The sequence below is a fragment of the Drosophila innubila genome (genome assembly GCF_004354385.1).
Source record: "Drosophila innubila isolate TH190305 chromosome 3R unlocalized genomic scaffold, UK_Dinn_1.0 2_E_3R, whole genome shotgun sequence".
NCBI lineage: Eukaryota > Metazoa > Arthropoda > Insecta > Diptera > Drosophilidae > Drosophila > Drosophila innubila.
The window spans coordinates 16,655,690-16,677,981 of NW_022995380.1; the positions used below are offsets into that span (position 1 = coordinate 16,655,690).

The 22,292-nt window shown below is 40.2% G+C and overlaps 6 protein-coding genes across 6 annotated transcripts; 4 read left to right on the top strand and 2 right to left on the bottom strand.

Moving 5' to 3' along the window:
• Positions 1-5,855: 5,855 nt before the first annotated feature.
• LOC117789986 (single-stranded DNA-binding protein 3) lies at positions 5,856-12,030 on the top strand. Its single transcript, XM_034629211.1, has 2 exons — positions 5,856-6,653; positions 8,521-12,030. Exon 2 carries the CDS (start codon positions 9,136-9,138, stop codon positions 10,486-10,488), a length of 1,353 nt encoding a protein of 450 aa, XP_034485102.1. The 5' UTR covers positions 5,856-6,653; positions 8,521-9,135; the 3' UTR covers positions 10,489-12,030.
• Positions 12,031-13,448: 1,418 nt separating this feature from the next.
• LOC117792705 lies at positions 13,449-14,340 on the top strand. Its single transcript, XM_034632935.1, has 3 exons — positions 13,449-13,513; positions 13,771-14,050; positions 14,113-14,340. Exons 1-3 carry the CDS (start codon positions 13,449-13,451, stop codon positions 14,239-14,241), a joined length of 474 nt encoding a protein of 157 aa, XP_034488826.1. The 3' UTR covers positions 14,242-14,340.
• On the bottom strand, positions 14,135-16,561 carry LOC117791829 (mediator of RNA polymerase II transcription subunit 17). Its single transcript, XM_034631725.1, has 4 exons — positions 16,396-16,561; positions 15,588-16,326; positions 14,504-15,535; positions 14,135-14,435 (listed from the first exon to the last, which is right to left on the bottom strand). The coding sequence occupies exons 1-4, from the start codon at positions 16,482-16,484 to the stop codon at positions 14,352-14,354; spliced, it is 1,944 nt and encodes a 647-aa protein (XP_034487616.1). The 5' UTR covers positions 16,485-16,561; the 3' UTR covers positions 14,135-14,351.
• A 429-nt stretch (positions 16,562-16,990) lies between these two features.
• On the top strand, positions 16,991-17,849 carry LOC117790745 (proteasome assembly chaperone 2). The gene has a single exon (XM_034630291.1). It carries the CDS (start codon positions 17,040-17,042, stop codon positions 17,781-17,783), a length of 744 nt encoding a protein of 247 aa, XP_034486182.1. The 5' UTR covers positions 16,991-17,039; the 3' UTR covers positions 17,784-17,849.
• On the bottom strand, positions 17,778-19,870 carry LOC117790744 (actin-related protein 5). Its single transcript, XM_034630290.1, has one exon. It carries the CDS (start codon positions 19,793-19,795, stop codon positions 17,828-17,830), a length of 1,968 nt encoding a protein of 655 aa, XP_034486181.1. The 5' UTR covers positions 19,796-19,870; the 3' UTR covers positions 17,778-17,827.
• Positions 19,871-20,256: 386 nt separating this feature from the next.
• Positions 20,257-22,111, top strand: LOC117790755. The gene is made up of 3 exons (XM_034630308.1): positions 20,257-20,404; positions 20,462-20,937; positions 20,999-22,111. Exons 1-3 carry the CDS (start codon positions 20,363-20,365, stop codon positions 22,074-22,076), a joined length of 1,596 nt encoding a protein of 531 aa, XP_034486199.1. The 5' UTR covers positions 20,257-20,362; the 3' UTR covers positions 22,077-22,111.
• The last annotated feature ends 181 nt before the right edge of the window (positions 22,112-22,292 follow it).

Consider the following 22,292-nt stretch of genomic DNA (forward strand, 5'->3'; position numbering starts at 1 on the left):
CACTCATGCAAATATAACACGCATCTGCCACATCCGCCACATCCACACGCCGATGCGTTTAAAGCCGCATCAAGATTAGTGCAAATGCAGCAACAAAGTTGCGATTAACACAATGCGGAGGGCCAAAAGGGAACACACAAATGAACAGAGTTGTGGTAACAATGGCAATCACAGTTAAATAGTCAAATTGTAAAACCAACTATTAACTCACTCCAATCTATGACAATTGAGAAGTTGTAATTTAGTTAATCAGGGGATTCCTAAAACAAATAAAGATTTGCTTTTGATTTGGAGAAGCAAATTCAAATCGGTTTCACGAACGACCCTTTTCAACACTGATTTTAATTCGATTTAAATAATTTTATTTCGGTTGTTTGATGGCAAGTTCAACAGTTGATGCCAAAGAAAAACGCAAAATAATTTGTAGACTAATGAAAATTTATTAGTTATTAAAAAAATAAAAATAAAATTTGTGCAAATGTCATATTTGTTTTATTTTTGATTACAATTTACACTCTTAATTACATTGATTAATTAATTACATTATTACATTGGCACCTGGAAAGGTAGTCCTAAATTGAAATGCAAAAATTTGAAATTAATAAAATATATATATTTATAACAATATTTTTCAATATACAGGTTTTTCAACTCCGAGCCTACTTATTTATTAAAAGAAGTCGATCAAAATACCGACACAATAATCTGGTCCAATGTATAGCATTTTGGAAAAGTTCCTTTAAAATTTATCTCATTTCTGCCAAAATGATATATTTATTATAATCATCAGAAAGAACAACAATTTCGCAATAATATTGCATTTTGGAAATTTTGCTCTTAATGTGAATTTGCCGCTTAGGAAATTAGATTAAATTCCATAGATATTGTGCAAATCTAGCTATTCAGCATTCCCATGTGACATGACACCCGCTGGATCAGGAAGCATGCAACGTATAGTCCACAATTTCCGCCACGTGGTTTGTGTGTGTGTGTGTGTGTGTGTGTTGCAACATTGGCCAAGCTCTCATACCAGCAAAGCTTTGTCTTCCAATTTCTGTCAGTTTTTTTAACGTTGCCAGCGAAACTCTTTTACTTCTGTTTACTTTTTGGCTTTTGCCTTGCGTTGCCTTTGGCTCCCATAGGAATCCGACGTGCCATTGTTTGAAACTTTAATTTACGATATTTTGCTACATATTTAAGGGTATACTATATGTACATCAACGTATGCTTGTACATACTTATTTTCGTGGCTCATGCGTTTATGGAAATTTATAAACAACAATTTGCTGCGTGCTTTTCGGCGTTGTGGTTGCTGCCTCGCGATAATGTATAATATGTTTGTATGCGTGCGTATGTGTGTGTCTGTGTTAATGTTGTTGTAAATGTGCGGCACATCGTATTCCCTGAGTTGCAGTGCTAATGAAATATTTAATTGTCATTTTTGCCGCTGTCAAAAATTTAAGTAAATTAACTTTGTCAGGCGTTTTAATTAAGCGATACGAAAAAGCCTTCAAATATTCCAACGTGGAGAAAGGGGGTGTCATTCTGTTGCCAGTGTGTCATTGTTAGCCCCATAAACTGTGCAAAGTTTAAATTTAACGATCTTGTGGCGTGCAGCTGTGTTGCACTTAGCACAACATTTATTCGTATATCAGCAATTTAAAGTATTTTCTCTCATATGAATGTAAAGTATAGTTGCTAAAGGAATATTGATACTTTATATTTAAAAAATGTTTAATTTGAAAACGATTTTTGTGCGATTTTTGTGGCTCTTTTCTTGATTTGGACCCACACTACTTGTGTATTTATTTTGTATATTTAATTTCAAAATAACGCTAACAATCTGCAAATAAATTTTACGTTTCAATTAAAAGCTGATCTACAAAAGCCGTTGAAGTATAAAAACAAATGGGTTGAGTGTAGATTATGACAAAAATTTATTTTAATAATTGTAATGTAATAATTCCAAAGGCAGTTGCAGAAAAATGTTAATATTTTTTAAAAACAATTTATATATATAAAATAGTTTTTCGAGCTGCCCTCGCCTGTACATATGAAATTGTAATAAATGTTGCCTACTTTTGTGGGTCAGAGAACAAAGAACATCGCATAAATCAGCTGCCATCTTTGCGTTGAAACGGCAATTGAATTACGAGTAGCAACCTGAAAGTGCAGCGGAAGCGGAAACGGAAATGGAAACGGCCGCCTTCAAGCGAGCTTCATAAATCCTGGCAGCGAACCAAAGGCGACGCGTCGACACATCGTCTGCCCAACAACAACTGCATCCTTACACCAGACGCAGTTCAAATATGCTCGCATCAAGCAAACTGCCAAACGACCGACCCAAGAGCTCCTCCTGGCAGTGATGTGTTCAGCATTGTTGCTGCAACTTAACACTATTGCTCCTTGTTGTTGGTTATTCTGAGACTGTTGAACATGCAGCATACGCACCGTTGCGCTTTTGCCTTGGGGTCAGTTGCTAATCAATTTGTGTGCTGTACAAGCTGAAACTAACGTGATTTTCAAAACTTTGGGTGCATTCATCATCTATCAGTTATCCAAAAATAATCTTAAAAGTCTTCTGGTGAACGTTTTCTTGAAATTTATAGGCAAATTTAAAGTTATCAATTCGTTTTTATCAAGTCAAACCTGTTAATATTTTACTGTGGAACCCAAAAGAGCAGAAGCTCAGATTCAAAATAATATGTTGTAGTATGTAATACAAATTCAATAAAATATTTTATTTCGGAAAGTTTAGGAAAGTATGAAAGCATTTTTCTGAACCAAAATGAGTATTTTTCCAAAGTATTTTCTTTCAAAATGAGTAACATAGCCTTTTTCATGCGAAACACGAATTTTATTAAAACCACTGCATTAAAATCAGTGAATTCTAATAAACAATTTGAGAAATTAATTTTCATCTAACACAATCACAAAATTTAAACATTATAATTGTGCTGGTGAACGCAGCCATGATTTTGCAACGTGTTTAATTGTCAGCTTCAAGGCAATTAAATTGGCTTTAAGCAGCTACAAATCATCATTATATTGTATCAAAGCACATATCATAAGCAGATGCAGAAGCTTAATTAAAATTTATTGAGCAGATTCTGTAAATTTAGCAGGGTATTGCATTGAAAACATTTTGCAAACAGCTACAATCTATAGCTACTGTTCGATAAGTAAATCTATCATCATACAAATTTAAATATAAATGCACTCTTTCAGCTCTTCAAATGTGAATTAGAAAGAAATTTAAAATAAAGGAAACACTTTTAGCCTCCGATTTTTTAGTGAAATTTGACTTTACTTAGAAAACAACTCCAAATTTAAGGACACGCTTTTAACTTCAGCTTTTGAAATGAGAAATTGCTTTGTAAATTCTTTTGTTTAGCAACGAAAATTCAATCCAGAAAAATAAAACACACGCATAACGGAGCTACAGAAAAGCTCTTTAGTGCAACGCTGTTGAAACGAATTTAATTGAATGCCACACATGATGTGTGTAGAAGTAGACACTAGCATAGGGGGATTGTAAAGGCTGAACATTGCAACAACAAAAAACCAACAGCGCAAAGACAACATAAGAGACCCAGGCAGAACTCAAGTCAGATTTTACAAGCAACCAAAAAAAAAAGGGCTAAACCAAATAAATATAAAAATATTTTGCCCTTGGGAGCTGAGAATCGTCGAGTGGTCGTTCAAAATGGACGTTTTTATATAAATTCGAAATGCAAAATGGATTACAGCCAAACGATTCGACCAATAAAATGTGTCAAATAAAAATTGCCCAAAGGGAATTGACAGATAGTCCCAAAGCGCTATTATTCTTTTCATAAACGTTAGTCTAAATTCAACAGAGATTCGCTTAAATTTGTAAATATTAAGGGTTTAGGCAATTCGAATGCAACTGTAGTCGCAGCAACAATAACAATAATAAGTATAATAGGAGATAATTGTAACCACTTGGTCAAAATAGCCCAAAACTATCTCGTGCTCGTTCAGTCAAAGCACTAGAGATTCAATTTACCAGAAGAGAAAATAGTGAAACTTAACTGTTTTTCGTGTTTTTGGTTTCCACACGTTGTGTTATTTCAATTGAAATATATAATTAATTAACTGCACCATTAATTAGCTGCATGGCTAGAACTTGAAGCGCGAACGCGTCAGTCACCAAACAATGCACGATAAATGCGGAGTTAAATTGCAGTTCGGTAACAAGAAATCCGTGGCACACAATCCGTTACCGCTCACAGTTGCAGTTGCACTGTTTCTGTTTACGACACGCGGTTATTATTATTTGGCGGCAAGGCAAAAGGTCCTTGCGCAGTAGCTACTAATTCCGAAAGTTTCAATTTAAATCTCAAGCGGTTTTTTCGCAACCGAAAATAAGCTGCTTTGCACAAAACCCACAAAACAGTTTTAAGCTTTTAAAAAAAAAAAACAATCTGCAATACCATAAAGACAAATTTGTTTCGTAGACTACGAAACCAGTTGAATTTTTCGTTAAAAAGCCATTTTTATTGCAAGAGTTTGACAACAATATTCATTAAAACTAAGTTAATTTAAGGCTGTTCAAATTTTAATTCGTTCAATTTGAATTCGATATACATTCGTAAAACGACATTTCGATTATCCGATACTCGGTGCAACTCTGCCGGTAATTTTTCTCAAATAAATAGTAACAAATAACAATTATAAACTGACACGTGCGAGCAATGTATGTGCTATATACATCTAAACATAACTAATAACATAATATAAATATACTCACTCATTTGCACTTCTTTCTCACGTTAAGCGCAGCAAGCGTTGTTCTACAACCACTAAAGAAAATAAATAACACATACGTGTGTTGTATATGTATATCTGTTCATCGGGTTGCCCATCCAGTAAAAATGTCCGATCTGGTTTGATTTTTTCTACTTAGAATTAATTATTTTAACTTCTCTAACCGAGGGCTGACGAACTTCAAACCCTTAAAATGTTAACCTTTATTTTATCTTATTTTAAATTGTAGTTGTCATTGAGTTTTAGTCATTTAACAATTTGCAATTTTTATCTGTGCTGTCAGTTTTGGGCGTCAGTGCTAAAACGGCACAGCTGGTTTCTCAAATGTAGTTCCAGTGCTGTCAACTTGTCTTAATAGCATGTCGCAACAAAAACAAAAAAAATTACCAATATATTTAACGTCTGGTAGCCTAATTATTCAATAAAAGTATCCAAAAATGGTAAACATATCCATAATGCATCTAAGTATTTTTCTTAACCTTGAAGCTAGAAATTTGAAAATATTTGTTTGAATTTTGACGAACTTTAAACTTTTGCATAGTTTTAAGAAAAATACAAATAGCAACACAAAGCTCTACACATATTTTTAAAATAGCCACATCGTTGATTAACAATCGAATTTTGAAAATAGCCAAAGCTGGATATAAAATAGCTAAGTTGGCAGCAGTGGTACCATACATACACACAACTTGCATATACACAAGAAAAATGAGAGAGAGAAGGAGCATATGAAGAATGGGGGAACAACAAAATGAGTAAAATGCCGGAGAAACGGCGTTGCCAGACTAAGCATAGCCGGTTAAAAGCTCCCAGTTGTTGAAATTTAGAGCGTAATAATTTTTCACATTTTTTTAAAGAGAATATATTGTTTTTTATTTTTAATTAAATTGTATTCCTTAAGTATAAAAACAGAATATCAGCAAGTTACTTTTATTTTCCTGCTATATTTACCAGTCTGGCAACGAGAATTGAATAATGTGCGTGAAAGCGAGACAACTAGCGTATCTACGCGCAAAGCACTTATCAAAATAATGAGCAGAAAAAGTGTTGGTTTGTTCGTTCCTTCCCACCACATTCGCCATTTGAAACGCGACGACGAGAAGACGACGACGACGACAGCGCAACTTGTAGCAGTGAAAATATTTATACAAATAATTTGCTGTGTAAAAATCAAATTAACTAATAATTAATTAACGTGAAAATGTGAACGCAGTGTTTGTCAAAGAAATGAAATTCATTAAAAATGTATTTCAAAGCAATAACTCGTCGTGAAAATTTCGTCGTACAGGCAAAAAAGAGCCGATTTTTAGTGGAAGAAGAAGAAGCAGCAGTGAAGGCAGTAAAAGCAATCGTCGACAACGACGACGAATACACGGACAAAGCGCAGTGTGAATGAAAAGCGTGTAAAGAGAAAACTTGCAAAAATTACACCAACAACAATAAGCGAGGCGAAAAGTGTGTTTAGAAAAGAAATTAAAAACACACGCACATACATACATACACAACCACACATACTTATGCAAATGCAAATACAATCGCAATTTTAAGAATTGGTGCAAAAAGTCGACAAGCGCGCGGTTTAATAATAAACAGTTATATATATATTTATATATATGTTGCGCGAAAACATATGAGGCGCCGCAAATACGAAAAATCAATGAAATTGTAATAAAATTCCGTATTTTGCTCTCTCTATCCATCCCTGTCTCTACCATTCGCTGTGAGCGTCCTCTCTTGTTGATTTTGTGATAAAATTGCAATCAGCAGCGAGACCACAACAATAAAAACATTTGCCACCCAAAAGCAGCTCAAGTACATAATACAATACATATGTATATATGTACAAAATAGTTAAATACAAGGTGCGTATGCAGCAGCGACAGTAACTATAACAAAAACAACAACATTTAATACATATGTACGTGTGTATGTTTTGTGACTGACTGTGGATGTAAAATTTACATTTGTAGAACGTGTGAGAGAATGAAAACCCGCGTACAAAATTTGATGACGTCTTCAACGATACCTTTGTTGCTTTTGTTGTTGTCTTGTCCTGTCTAGTGAACAGCAACAATGGTATCGAATAGTATCGTATCGTATTTAGTGTAGTACACTGTATGCACATACATACTTACTACTGTTTGGGCGACGCCAGCATCGACGACCGACCGGTATTTTGTAGCCCCCCGTTGAAGAATCGCTGCATGCAACGATGCTGCTGCTGTTGATTAAGAACAACAACACCAACAACATGAAGGAAATAAGACTAGAAGTAACCAGCAATAGCTATAGTTAAGAAGTGTACCTGCCAAGCGAATCGTGATGTAGTCAAATTTGAATAGCTTCCAATGAGTTGACAGTGAAACAACGGAAAAACAGAAGTTAATGTTACCTGTGCAATGCGTGAATTATCTTTCCTCAAGTAGCACAGTGAGAATACACATTAGGGTCCATCGATATTTTTTTTCACAAAATATGCTAACCCAAATTCGTAAATTACGGTCAATTCTAAGATGTTTTCACCAAGAAACCATAGTTCTAATATCAATTTCTATATCCATGTTTTTCAGTTAAAATTTTTTTGTGTTTTAAGTCTTTGCGTGGACAATTAGTCTTTGATATTGAAAGTCCTGGTGCTAACAATAGTTTTAATACTAATCTTGTCAGGATCGGACTAAAAATATATAAGATATGCTAATAATAACATGCTAACCGGAATTGATTTTAGAACGGCACGTACAAATTGATGGACTCCAAATACACATATTTTACTGTAAATATTCAAAATCTATAATTGTAAAATGAATGTCCAAAAAACTAAATTTACAGTCTATTTAACTGATATTATTTAAAAATTTTATTTCGATAGTGCTGTTCAATTAAGTTTTAAATCATATCTTTTGTATATACGTAGAATCATAAAGTCCTACATACAAAATGTTATTTTACTTAGTGAAAACTTAGCAATATTGCTTATGTAAACGTCATTCAGATCGCTGAAGTAGCGCTCTCTTAGTTTCCGTCCTAGTAACTATTGTAAATTTCGCAATGCACCTGTCTGCCTCACCCCATTTGGTAGTGTTATCGCCACGCTCGCAGTTTATGTCAGTGCGCTGTCAATAAAAACGTAAAATCTACGATGCTGCTCCACTGTGCACGAAATTTGATTTGAATATAAGCAATTGACAGGCAGCGGCAACAACAACAACCAGAGCAGCAGCAGCAGATTACGCTGCTTGCTGTGTTCTGTTCCTTGCCTTTTCCAACCTACAATGTGAGCATCACTCACCTGGTGAGCAAATAGGGGAACATACATACAAGCGAACGACGCACTAAAGTCTGAGTCGTAAGTCAGCGCACGCCTTGACTGGCAATCAAAAATGCACATTTATTGTCTAGGTTACTATTGTATGTGTCCCAAGGTGACAATATTTAACATTATGCTGGTATTTATTAAGAGAGTTCAAAATATTGCAGTGAGTGCAACGTTGACAGTTGTCACGTGTGCCATTTCTTTTAGTTAGCAGTGTAGCACTTGTGCCGTTTTGTCGACAATGCGCGCGCTCCCTCTCTCGCTCTCTCTCTCTCTCTCTCACACGCGCTCAAGCCGCAGCCGCACTCAATCACACATACACATACAGTTTTTGCAACACACATACAACCGAACGCATACTCTCTCACTTGGCTCTCTTTGCTTATATATGTATATTTTTTTTTTTCTGTTTTCAGTGGTTGTGCAAGAAGAAGCAGCAACAATCAGGCAAAATACCTGAAAAAAAGAAAAATAAACGGTAAAACGAAGAAGTGGCGACAGCAAGCAGCAGCAAGTCAAGGCAGCGCGCTAAAAGTTTATTGTAAAAATCAAAGTAGAAGGCACAAAGTGATTTTTTTTGTTGCTTTTGAACGAACGAACGTTAAACAACACATAAAAACAATAAAATATCAAAATGGTGGAAGCAATAGAGCGGCGGAGAACGGCTGCGTGAGCAGCGCGAGATCTGAGCGCCAATTATAAAAGTAACAACAACTACACCACCAACAGCAACAGAACAGCAATAAGAAGAGAAGGAACGAATAGCAACCAAAAAGCGAAACGAGCGCGCAACAGCCGCTGGAGGAGCAGAGAGAGAGAGAGAGAGAGCAGAGAGGAGCTGCCGCTCGAAAAAGTACATAATAAAACAAAATTTAAATAAAGTGGAAGTGGAAGTTTAAGCACAAATTATAACAACTGTAGTTACAGCAACAGCAGCAACAACACAAAAAGCAGTAGCAGAATAAGCGCGAAAAGTGTAACAACAAAAACATCACAGCAACAACAACAACAAAAACAACAACAGAAACAGAATGTATGGAAAATCGAAGACTTCTGCTGTGCCGTCAGACGCGCAGGCAAGAGAGAAATTGGCGCTATACGTGTACGAATATCTGCTGCACGTGGGCGCCCAGAAGGCGGCACAGACATTCCTCTCCGAGATCCGATGGGAGAAGAACATAACGTTGGGCGAACCGCCGGGATTCCTGCACACCTGGTGGTGTGTCTTCTGGGATCTGTACTGTGCGGCGCCAGAGCGTCGTGATCAGTGCGATCATAGCTCCGAGGCAAAGGCCTTCCATGACTATGGCTTTGTGAGCTCCGGTTATGGTGTGAATGGCATTGGACCCGGCGGACCTCACAATGCTGGTGGCCCAGCGCCCAGTCCACTCGGCCAGATGCCGCCCGGTGGCGATGGCGGCCCAATGGGACCCGGAGGACCCATGGGACCCAACTTTTTCCCGAATTCGACAATGCGGCCGTCGCCGCCAACGCACGCCTCAAGTCCACAGCCGCCGCCGTCACAGATGATGCCTGGCCAGCCGCCATTCATGGGCGGACCACGGTATCCAGGTGGCCCGCGACCCGGCGTGCGCATGCAGGGCATGGGCAATGAGTTCAACGGCCCTCCCGGACAGCCAATGATGCCCAACAGCATGGATCCAACGCGACCGGGCCCAGGTGGCGGCATGGGCCCCATGAATCCGCGCATGAATCCGCCGCGCGGTCCCGGTATGGGTCCAATGGGCTATGGCGGACCAGGTGGAATGCGTGGACCGGCGCCTGGAGGACCTGGCGGTATGCCGCCTATGGGCATGGGCGGAGGAGGCGGGAGACCGCCACAATGGCAGCCAAATGCATCGGCGCCTATGAATGCGTACTCGTCTTCATCGCCTGGTAACTACGGACCCGGACCTGGCTCGAATGGCCCACCTGGACCCGGCACGCCCATCATGCCCTCGCCGCAGGATAATACGCAAGGGGGCCCCGTGGGCGGTCCTGGCGATAGCATGTACTCACTAATGAAACCAGAATTCCCCATGGGCGGTGGCCCTGATGGCAGCGGCGGAGGAGGTGGACCAGGTGGCATGGGTCCAATGGGCGGCGGTCCAAACTCCATGGGCCCGGTACTTAACGGTGGCGGTGGCGGACCCGACGGTACCGGCCTCGACGGCATGAAAAACTCACCAGCCAATGGAGGACCGGGAACGCCGCGTGAGGATTCGGGCAGCGGCATGGGCGACTACAATCTGGGCGGCTTTGGCGGTCCGGGTGAAAACGATCAAACTGAATCGGCGGCTATACTCAAGATCAAGGAGAGCATGCACGAAGAAGCCAAGCGGTTTGAAAAAGACACAGATCATCCGGACTATTTTATGCCATAACAACATCATCATCACCAACATCACCAACAGCAGCAGCAGCAGCATCAGCAACATCTCAATACGGTGGCAGCTGCCGTGGCAGCTGTGGTTGCCGCTGCCGCATCCAATAGCACCGGTGGGACGAGCAACTCAACAGCCGCATCCATTGCAGCTGCGGCGCTTGGTGCAGCGGCCTCCAATTTGCTGAGTGGCGGCAGCAGCAATAACAACAACAACAACAACAGCAGCAGCAACAACAACAACAGCAGTAACAACCATCACAACAGTAACATCCAATCTGGCAATCCGACGGTGCCCACTGGCGCGCATTTTGCAAAGGAACTCAATTTCTAAAATACACGGTAGTGAAAATCCTTGGTACATAAGCATAAAGTAAAGTAAAATAATTATTATATTTAATAGTCTAAACAAAAAAGAAAGCAAAACAAAAGCCAATGGCAAATATGTAAAATTGTAAGCCGAACAGCAGCAAAATAATAAGCGAAGAAAAACAAAACAAAAGCAAATATTCAAACATTCAAATTCCAATTTCAAATGCAACATAAAACCGGTTGGAAACGGTAACAATTGCGACCAGGTGGCAACGCCAGCGGTTTGTGGATGCCATGGCATGGCAATAAACGAAATGTAAAACACAAATAGATGCAAGAAAAATAAGCAAATATACTTAAATGTAATGTTCAATGCAACAACAATAAGTTTAGCAAGTCTTTTGATTAGTTTATTTGCAACAAGTCAAACTGTAGCCCCATTTACACACACACACTCACACACAGTCTGTCTACTAATTTTTTAACAATTTTACTTGCGCTTTGCATTAATGGAACATTAAATAGCTACACCATCTTTGTACATTTTTCTGTTTGTGTGATTTTTGCATATACTTATATAGATATAATATACATAAAACTTAAGTATATAAATATTAATAATAATATTGTATTGTAGAAATTGTGAAAATGGGCAAACAAGAATTTTTTGTTAAGCAAGTCTTAAAGGCGCAACATTAAGAGTATGCATAAACAGTAGAAGGAGGGAAGAGAAGCAAGTGGAAATATATTTATAATATTGTAGGGAGAAGGAAGAGAGGAGCATAGTTAGCATTATTAAACATGTATATGTAGTGGGTAGCACAAACACACGCACAGACACATGCATTTACATATATATGGATATGCAATTGTAGCATCTATTTTGTGTACATGTGTATGTGTCTGTATCTGTGTTTCAGTTTTATTTTGAGTTTCATTTGATTTAAAAACAAATTTTGAAACTTCTTTAGCACTTTGTCGTCGTCGTCTTCGCCTTGTCTTTGTTGTTTGTAGTTGATGTGTTTCATGAATTGTGTAAATTGTACTTCTATTTGTATATTTTAATAATAACAAATTGTTAATTAAGTTCCTTCAATCGAGCAATATTTATGATTTATCCATTTTTGGTGAATGGCAACAACAACAATTTCGTGCACTTGTTTCGATTTCTGAAAATTCCTTCGATGTCGACATTGTGCATTAGGACAGCGAAATAAAAAAGCAAAAAAAAGTATAAATATAAATAATTATATACAGATTGTGGCGCATTGTATGCACATATTTATTGCAAAATAGCTACGCATGTAGCTCTAAGAATTAGCTGTTTAATATGCATATAAAAAAAAATTTATATATACATATTAATATATATAAATATATTAATTATCTATTACTTAAAGGCAGCAGGTAACAAATGTAGCAACCTAATCTAAAAGAAAAAGTTTACTTTGAAAATATCACAATGAGAAATAAATAAAACTAAGCTGTACAAAAGTTAGTTATGCATTATAGTATGAGGTATATTATATATATATATATATACATATATAAATAATATTTACATAATTATAGTAAATGTCTGTGCTTGTATCTTTTTCTCGACACAGCACATTCACATTAATAAGAAATAAAACCAAGAATCCGTAGAATTTAGATTTCAATGCTAATTTTTAAGCGTAAAATCCCTAAAAACAAAACTAAATAAACTAAACTAAAAAAAAAACAAAAATCAAAATGAAATTCTTAACATAATAACAAAACAAACACAAATCACAATTGATAACATAATTTAACTTTAAAATAATAATAATAATAAAACAAATTCTATTTTAAATATTGTATGTATATGTTTAATGTGTCGGAATTTGATGAAAATATGTAAGCGACATGAATTATTATTATAGAATTGATGCGTATGCGAAAGCAAAAACTTAAATAGTATTTAAGTTAAATTTATTATTATTGTATCTGCAACGCTTTAAGTTAGAGCGTTGATTCAATTGCTGGATCTATATAAATGTATGTAATGTGTAATGCAACAAAACAGCAACAAAATGAAAGATTTCAACACACCAGCAAAAGTTACAATTAACAACAAAAAACAAACAAAAACAAAATACAAAAAAAATTGAAAAATCCCCAATTGAATATATAAAAACAAAAACTAAAAAAATTATGTTTAAATAAGTATTTTAGTGTTAATTATACAATTTACAAGTACACAACACGAAACAAAAACAACAATATAATATAAAATGAAATAAAGTTTTAAAACAATATTTGTAAAAAGTAAATGAAAGAAAAAAACTGTTTTGGATTCAAACAACGTATAGCTTGGTCTGAGGGTTTATTCTACAAGAGATTAATTTTGGGTTTGATATTAAAGTTTCCGGGTATTTTGGTCATTATTGATAATTAATATTAAATTTAAAGTCCTCTGTTTTCTTTTTCTAATAATATTTTGTATTACCTTTATAATTTGATTTTTATTATCATAAACAGATTATAATAGTTCAAGCTAATATTGCATGCGATTATATTTACACACAAACCAATTAAATCCAGCTTGAAAAGAGCTTAAATTAGACCTCAGTCTGTTAATAACACATCAGCAGGCAATGATCTCTGATTGTACAATTTTGTATTAAAATGCGTGCTCCTATCCCAGACACCAATCCAGACCCAGAGACTAAATTGGCGTTGTACACGCACAGGTGAAATCGTGGGGAAACTACTTAATTGAGCGACTGTGGAAATACGTTACCGGGGCAACCCGGCTTTTATTCTGCTGGCCCACACAAAAATCCAAAAGGGAGTTAATTACTTTGTCTGGCCATTGGTCAGTACTGATAGTGTCGTCGTCGTCGTCGCCGCCTTTTACAGTAAAATCAATAAAAAGCCCGAATACTATTAACAGTATTATTATTAAAACAGCATGCAGGCTCCCGTTTATTAAGTAAAGTCAATGCAGCAAAGTGGCGTCCTGTTTCTCCAGTTGCCTGGGCTACGCACGCAACGTAGGTGCTAGTGAAGACATCAACTCCATTGAGGCAACGTCTACGTTGACGACCTATCGACAAATTCCTGGCGCTGGCAATGGTGCGGGCTCGGCTCCAGCGCGACGTGTTCCGGTCCTATTTTCAACCAATCGTGGACTGTATTTGCGTGTGGCACAGCCCCAAGTGACGCTCCAGCCAATGTCCAATAGTGGTCAGCACTACGACATTAGCTTCTGTGATCTCGAACGCTGGGTGAGAATTTTCTCTCAATTTGCAGCTATATCATTTGAAAAGGAATTAATTTTCTCGCACAGAGCACGAATCGCGCCAACGTTGTTTCTCTAGAGGACACGTTCAGCATGTTGCAGCCGGAAGCGCATCCTCAGAGCAGTCAACAGCAACGGGCATGGAATAACTTTGGGGCATACAACATGCAGCGCTGAAGTGCTGTCTTTAATTGATCCTGAATTCGCTTGTACATACTGTGTGCTTACTTAAGTTACTATTTTTGATAATTATAAATAATATGCTAGACAACTTAATCGTACTCCAATCATGCCGTGTTGCTGGTCAGGGATGCCATCAGAAATTCCATTTTGTTGAGAAAACTCTTGCCCTCGATCTTGTCGAATCGAACCTGTAAATTGAGGCAGCAATAGATCAAGTAAAAATTGAAGAAACTTATTAGATAGTTCCATGTATTACCTCCTTGAAATTGCCACCGAGATTCTCCCAGAACTTCTCCGGCACCAATGGACTGGGAAAGAAATCCTGTCGCGGACTGCGCGCTATGTAAACCTTAACATCGATTTGTGGATCGCAGCGTATCTGCACGGCAATCATGCGATCACTGTTGGGCGAGGCCAGCAGACAGGAGCTGGCATTGCCGAGTGGTTCCACCTTGCCAATGCCCAGATGATTGCTATTCGAGAGCACCGTCCAGGCCATGCAACGGGCCAGGCTCACCAGGCAGCTGATCTGATGCGAATTGATCTGGCAGAGAATCAGATCGCGCAATTCCTGCGGTTCATATGAAAGCCGCATGACGCGTCCATCGCGGCATATGCACTTCAGTGATCGCTCCTTGACGTGTATGACCAGCGAGGTGCGTCCGATGGCATCATAGCCATGCGTCACAATATTTATCTTCACACAGGACATGGTGGGACTGTTCATTGCATTCCAGTGTGATACTATCTGCGGATCCTTGACATCGCGTGCCAGCGTGTCCAGAACGTACTGTGTGCGCTTGCGCATAAAGATGTGCTGAGCTTGGGCAATGATCTGTTCGAGTATCGTCTGCGTCTTGGTCATGTCCAGCAGTGCCTCCCGATCTGCGGCTGTGGGTCCAGCCAACATGCGCTTCTTGCTCGGTCCCAGCGGCGCACTGGCCGGATGAGGAAACGGATGATGCGAGTTTTTGTAGTGCACCTCGCGTAGCAGCTGATGCAGTGAATGCTCCAGCACATGATCATGGTCATTGATAGGCGCCGGCTGGCTGGAGTCAAAGCTCGTCGAGTGGCACAATGATATAATTAGCTGGATGTTGGGCAGCAGCGTGGCGCGTATCTGGTTGCCAATGACCACATGGGGAATAGGTGCTTGCAGCTGAATGGCCTCACGGGCCAGCTGAGCGAACAGCTCCTTGCAGAAGAGCACGTTCTGGGCGAACTCCAGGGTCTTCTGCCAAACTCCCACCTGGGCAGTAATGTTGGGTCCATGTCCCATAAGATTAACCTACAATGACGAATATTAAATGGAGAACTAAGGTAACAAGCGGTGGACTTACCTGAGCTGTGCATAGATCCTCTTGATCTTTTTGTGTAATGACTTTAATGTATGCCACGCCCTGAAGCTCGGAGGGCACTATGACACGCAGGGCGGAGCTGGCTTTCAGCTGCATTCCATTGTTGCTGCTGCTGCCACTTGAATTTGCAGAGGCGCCAGTACTATTGCCGACATTATCATCGTCCAGCGCATCCTCCGCCTTGGTCACCTCAAAAGTACCGCTCATGCCGAATTTGGAGCCCGCAGTCCGATAGCTGAGATCACCAATAATGGCGCCGTTGGAGACTTTCTTTAGACGCCAGTTCTGACGTAGACGCAGCAGCTCAATATGGAAATCGGACACATTGCGGCTACGTTGCTCGCTGTGGGCATTTCGTATCCGCTCAGCGCCACCGAGCAGCACCTGGGCAGCCTGCGAGATGGCCTTTTTGCGACTGTAGACCTGCACAATGGGCTTGGTGTCATCGCCCTCCTCAAGCAACGGGTCCAGCACCAAATAGCGCTTATCCTTTGCAATGGATATAACATCAGATAGTACACAGATTTCCGTGTAGGCATCCTTCAGCTTGTTGCGTACTGCATCCCATGGCCAAAGGCTCTCCTGGAACTGGTTGGCATCCTTGCTCTCCTCCTCAGCCGCAGCTGCTGTCTTCTCCTCCTTCTTGAGGTCATCCAGCGACGTCTTGCTGAAATCTATACGTGCCGCGCACTTTGCGAGACTCTCTGACAGCGTCGGCGGTCTGTAAAACAACTTGTTGAGAAAAATTGATACTGTGATATTGGGTTACTGCAGCTTTTGCCGCACTCACGGTTGATAGAGCTCGGTGCCATCATAAGCAATTTCACGTATCTGGTTCTCGCACGTTGTTTCCACCGATATATTAACCGAGTTGGACATCTTTCTTAGCGAGAATCTTCAAGAGCCGGGCAAATAATGCATTTGCAAAAAAAACTGACGGCGTACTTAAACCAAGTGTTGCCATCCCGTAAAAATTTGCGATCTGGCTCGATTTTTTAACGAAATAATAGGTACATTTCGAGAGAAGGTATTCGGAATTTTTGTACTATTTTTTAATTTTATTTTTTAGCTAGAATTTGTAAAAATTTTGCAGATTTTTGGCAAATTTGTAACGCGGATCACATTCATAGCAAAAGCTAGTGTTTTCGCTTGAATTTCAAATTAACATTTTTAATTTAACTATTTATTTATTATTGCTAAATGAATTAAAAATAAAGTTCAATGGAACTAATTATTAAAGTGCACGAACGAACTAAATCCCTGAATGTAGGTTCATTTAGTTCAGTTGAACTTCAATCACAAAACTGAACAAAAATATTACCAGTGGAGAAGTCTAAAAATATCGATAGCAATAACGGCATTTTACAGCACTACTACATTACTTTCATATTTTTGTTGACTTTTAATTTTAGAACTCAAAACTTGTTCAACAATATGTTATTTCTTAAAAATAAAGCAAAAACACTTGATGTGGCAAATTACACGGTCATTATACCAAGTATTTGTGTGGGCAACGCCGCTCAATTGGCTTGCGACCTGTTAATTGCCTCCAAGAAGCTGAAACGCATTGGAAGCTTATCCCATCCAGCCTTAATACCGGTATATGGACCTTCGGCCTATCAGCATGAACCAAACGAGCTCGTATCATCCTGTGAGCTCTATGAATCGACGGAAGATAAACTGTTAGTGATTCAATTCCGAGCACCGCTTATTGCACGACACACAAAATCTTTTCAAAATAATCTTGTGGATTTGCTGAAGCCAGCACGTCGTGTGGTCATCCTCAGTGGCAGTTTTGGCTTCGAGCGACGTGTCATCGAGGATTCCCCTTGGGCTTATCGTGCCAGTGACAGCTTTAAGGCAGCTCATGCCACGCAGCTGGGAAACGCCGCCTTGGTGAAGTGGAAGGAGCACACTGGCGAGAACATCTTTGGCGGCGGCAATGCATTGCAGCTGTTTAAGGCATTTGAGGAACAACAGGTGCCTGTCATGCTGCTATTCCGCTATCTCCTGGAGGGCGACAACTCCACAGATGCCTCCCTGATTGTGCGGGAGCTGAACGAACTATGCGAGGATTTCCTCCAGTTACGCGACGGCGGCGACGGCAGCTTCAAGCTGACCGTACCAAAGTCCTGGAATCTATTATTTGGAAATGATGTAACCGAGTTACTATTTTAGTTCTTGGCATTTATTTGGGCACAAGATTCTTGTTATAATAAAAGCTAATCTTTTGGTGTAGGATAATAGAGATTGCTCGCACTGTGTTCCCTAAAATATTCGCTGCCATGTTCCTGGTACTGTGATCGCGTGGTTAGCGATTCGTTAAAGTTCGGCTCTTTGGCCTGGAGGCAAGCACCTAGCCAGGCGCTCAAGGTGGGATCCTTGGACTCGTAGATGGCGAAACTGGACTGAAATGGACGCAGCTCGAGTAACTCTTTAAGTAGTCTCTCCTTAAGGCCACGGAACTGGGCACAGCTACCCGTTAGATAGACATGATCCACCAGACGCTGCTGCTCATCGGCCGGGAAAAGCTTTAGCACAAAGGCAATGAGCTCCGCCAGACCCGCCTCTGTGCAACCAATCATGCTCGGCTGAAAGAGAATCTCGGGCACGCGGATTTCCTCTACCCCAAAGTGGAGCTGGTAGTTCTCGGCAGCAGCGAGTGCCTGCATTGCCGCGTTGTTGGCATCATCGAAACTGGCGTCGTAGTGGTGCAGAATCTTCTCGTACTCGAGCATCTGCTCGTTCTCTGCATCCGAGTCGCTGTCGTCATTGTAGCGATTGATTCGCTTGTATACGTCCCAGTCGTTGTCGTTCATGCCAAAGCCGTCGTCCTCCTCCTCGCCGTTGTTGGCCTTGCGACGTTTCTCGCTCCGCGCCAGCGTTGATATAATCCGCATGCGCTCCTGGGCGGCGTGTGTGTGCCTCTTGCCCTGCTCTGTGCGTTGTTGTTGTCTGGCCTGTTTGCGACGCAGCAGCTCCTCGCGCTTCTCACGCATCTCTGCCAGCCACTGAGCCTGCGGCATGCCCTCCGGCGGCTTGGGCATCTTATCCAGCTTGTCCTGCTGTTTGCTTGGTCGCGGCGTGCCAGAGGCCCGATCCTTGATGCGTTTTATGCGTCCACTTAGTGTTCCTATCAGCTTGTCCAGCTCCTCTAGATTCGCAATCTGCTGTTGCTGCAGAGCCCGCTCAAATTTCTGCAGTTTCTGCTGCTCATAGAGCTGCCTAAGCTTGTGGAGCAACTGCAGGTGATCTTCATCCTCCTGCAACTTCTCACGTTCGCGACGATTCTTGATGTCCAGCAGTCGCAGTGCCAGCTCCCGACGCTTCTCCTGCTTCTGCTCGGCGGTTAGTAGAGCATTGCTGGCAGTAACTGGATTATAGGGCAGTTGTATCTTCATAACGTGCGCCTCGTAATAGTCCAATTGCGCCCATTTAAGCAGTTCCTCCCGGTAGTCTAGGGCAATGTGACAGTGTTCGTGTACTAGCTTCTCCATGCGACTTGTGATCGCATTCAGATGCACTGGATACTTCATCTGCATCAGCCGGAACAGATAATTAATGATGTGAAATCCGCCCACGTTCAAACGACGCACGTTCTCCAGCTGCATTCTGCCAGCCAGCACAGGGATCACATGCGTTGTGCTATAGCCAAAGGATATGATGAGTGCATCCGACACATTTCTGTGGTCCAGCTGATGATGCTGCCAGCTGTATAAAGCATCAATGCCGTAGGAGACCGCAGGCACGCCGTAGCATTCAAAGAGCAGCTCACTCATTTGGCGGCGACACAAATTGGGATTGGCCAATGCCTCTGTAAGCACAATTGGATGCGCAATGCTCTCCTTGCCCTCGAAACCCATCTTTGTGAATATATAGTCGAAAATTTGCTCCTGATGATTCCAATTGGTTATCACGTTGCGCTCAAATGGGGATTTTAGATGAGCGCGTACCGCCTCGATGTTCGTTATGTCATTGCCCACTTGTATTTCTCCGTTGCCCTTGCATTCCTCCACAGAGGAAGATGGCGCCAAGGCATCGGTCGCCACTTGATTGTCCTTCTTTCTGTCCTTTCGTGGCTTGGTGAGAACATTGCGAAAACGCAGTTCTGGTTCCTTAGTGTCGTGCCAACCGACGCGGCATTCGTACGACCCGTTGTCGATAATTAGCACGCGCTTTTGCGTTGCCATTTTCTTTAATTAAATTCAATATTAAAATATTGTTTACAATTCTAAATGTATCGAATAGTTCGGACAAAATGCTTTTCTACCCACAACGTTGCCACCTGTCCCAAATGTTGCTTTCCGACCGAAAGGTTGCCACCCTATTAAATTCACCGATCTTAGGTCAAATATCAAAATTGGTAACTTTAAGATGTTCCACCTTTATTTTATTTTTTGACAATTTCTTAATTTTGAATATAGTTTTTTTGTAAATTTTTGCAGTGTTTTTGTTTGAACTTCAGCATTTTTAATATTTTTTTCTGAAATTTTCTTAAAATTATTAATTTGTTGCAAAGTTATGGCATTTTGATATTTAAATTTATCGCTACTGGCGCCAACTCTGGACCTGAACTGACTCAGAAAATCGAACTAAAAATGTTGGTATTATTTGTTCCCGCTTTCCAACACCTGTAGTCGCGAATGCAGGCAACCCTGTAATAACTGTAAATTTATATTTGTACGCATTAAATAGAAAAAGCACTTGTTGAATATAAAAATCTTCTGTAAAGATTATCTTTGATTTTAGTCGTAAAAATGTTTGTAAAAATCAAATTGGAGGATGCTGGCAATTCAAAAGTAACTTGATAATTAATGAATTAACTTAATAATATTAATATTCACTGATATTTCTAGAATCCTCTTATATTGAGCATAGAGGATAATGCAACAATTTTTGATTTGAAAACGAATTTGGAATCATTCGTGGACATACCGGCAGATCAACAGGAAATACAGAGAATGGACCGCATATTGGACAATTTTGATGAGCTAACCAAGGTGGTTAATAAAGAAATTGACGGCGATAAAATCAATGGAGCTGCAATTTCTTTATATACCAACAAGAAATTTTTCTGCTTTTTGCAATTCTACAATAAAAATGAAAGCGACAATCAGAGCAACTTCTTCAGTCAACCATCAAATGCAAAAAAATTGCCAATTGATCAATTGCCTCAATATATTGAACACCTCGACTCGGAGACTTCGTGGCATTCTTCATCATCATCCGAGTCCGATTCGACGGATCAGAGCAGTAATAGCAGCGATTTAAGCGAGGATTCGCGGAGTCCTAAGCGCAAGTCAAATTTTAAACCGAACTCTCCGACAAAGAGGTAATTGGTCAAGAATTTTTATAGAACTGCAGCATTTATCTTGTCTCTTCTTTTTAAATAGATTACGCCATTCCACGGATGATATCGACAAACGGAGTGAGCGAACATCAACTGCTTTGACACCGATAAGACAGGCAACGCCTATTCAGGAGGTTTCGATGGTGCAAATACCTGAATCTACACCTGCACAATCAGCAGCAACAGGTGTCTCTCTCATGCCTGCTGATCAGGGGACAAAAAACATTGTGGTTGTCGAAGTGGCACCACAGGCAACTGTTCCATTTACAAATATTGTGGGAAAGACTTCCACGTTGGAATCAAGTCACAATCTGAAAGAGATGCCGGCAGCTCCTTTGAAACCGGTGCAGACTTCCACGTTGGAATCAAGTGACAATCCAAAGGTGAACACGACAGCTCCTTATGTTGCTAAGAAACCGGTGGGGACTTCCACGTTGGAATCAACTGTCAATGTAAAGGAGAAGACGACAACTCCCTACCATGCCATGAAACCGGTGCAGACTTCCACACTGGAATCAAGTGACAAACCAAAAGAGAAGACGGCAGCTCCTTATGTTGCTATGAAACCAGAACAGCGTAGATATGCAGTTGTTATCAACAAAGGCATCGATGAGCAACAGCCGGATTATGGTCGCCTAATGAAGCATTTTTATGGACTATTTGAATCGTCCAGAAGCTGCGGGCAGCTCAACTTTAGCGAATCTCTCTCAATTACTGCGCACGATGACCAGCTGTGGGTGCTGTGTGAGGATTATGAGACCTGTGAGTGGATTGCCAACGGTGCACGCATCCTGAACTCCTACAAATGCTGTAGTTTCATCAAATATTTCGGACTTTCGAAATGCCGTGTGGTGCTGCCACAGGTGGTTGATGGAAAGGAACTATCAAATATATTTCAGCTACTTGAGTTGCAGAACTTAGGACTGTGCACAAATAAATGGTGTGTTGTGGAACGATCCCTTCTCGATCCAAACTCTGAGGATTATGACTCCCAAGCCATGACCACCTTGTGCAAAAATGAAATACTAACTCTGTATGTGGATCAGGAGAGCAAGTGGTTTATACAGGAACAGGATTTTAAGCTCAAGTATTGTTTCTGGAAGCTGACATTCCAGTTCTAAAGCAGGGGAATTAAATTTAATTAAGTTATTCCAAATTGAAGTTGAAATCGAATTGAAAAAACATTATATTGCATAAAATGTTTTGAAATTGGTTTAAATATTTTTGTATGAAAGATCAAACTAAGTTGCGATCCACAAATATCCAATTAGGAAATTAGGCGAATCTGGTTTGTTTCTGAATTCATTCTGAGTTTTTGTACCTTTTTTCAAATTTAT

Excerpts from the sequence above, each read along its gene's own strand:
- LOC117790755 (XM_034630308.1), top strand. The coding sequence starts at position 20,363 with ATGTTTGTAAAAATCAAATTGGAGGATGCTGGCAATTCAAAA. Across the intron at positions 20,405-20,461 it reads AGGATGCTGGCAATTCAAAA|AATCCTCTTATATTGAGCAT; the intron begins GTAACTTGATAA and ends TGATATTTCTAG. Across the intron at positions 20,938-20,998 it reads CCGAACTCTCCGACAAAGAG|ATTACGCCATTCCACGGATG; the intron begins GTAATTGGTCAA and ends CTTTTTAAATAG.
- LOC117790745 (XM_034630291.1), top strand. The coding sequence starts at position 17,040 with ATGTTATTTCTTAAAAATAAAGCAAAAACACTTGATGTGGCAAATTAC.
- LOC117792705 (XM_034632935.1), top strand. The coding sequence starts at position 13,449 with ATGCGTGCTCCTATCCCAGACACCAATCCAGACCCAGAGACTAAATTG. Across the intron at positions 13,514-13,770 it reads TTGGCGTTGTACACGCACAG|CAAAGTGGCGTCCTGTTTCT; the intron begins GTGAAATCGTGG and ends AAGTCAATGCAG. Across the intron at positions 14,051-14,112 it reads TCTGTGATCTCGAACGCTGG|AGCACGAATCGCGCCAACGT; the intron begins GTGAGAATTTTC and ends TTTCTCGCACAG.
- LOC117790744 (XM_034630290.1), bottom strand. The coding sequence starts at position 19,795 with ATGGCAACGCAAAAGCGCGTGCTAATTATCGACAACGGGTCGTACGAA.
- LOC117791829 (XM_034631725.1), bottom strand. The coding sequence starts at position 16,484 with ATGTCCAACTCGGTTAATATATCGGTGGAAACAACGTGCGAGAACCAG. Across the intron at positions 16,327-16,395 it reads GGCACCGAGCTCTATCAACC|ACCGCCGACGCTGTCAGAGA; the intron begins GTGAGTGCGGCA and ends GTTGTTTTACAG. Across the intron at positions 15,536-15,587 it reads AGGATCTATGCACAGCTCAG|GTTAATCTTATGGGACATGG; the intron begins GTAAGTCCACCG and ends TCGTCATTGTAG.
- LOC117789986 (XM_034629211.1), top strand. The coding sequence starts at position 9,136 with ATGTATGGAAAATCGAAGACTTCTGCTGTGCCGTCAGACGCGCAGGCA.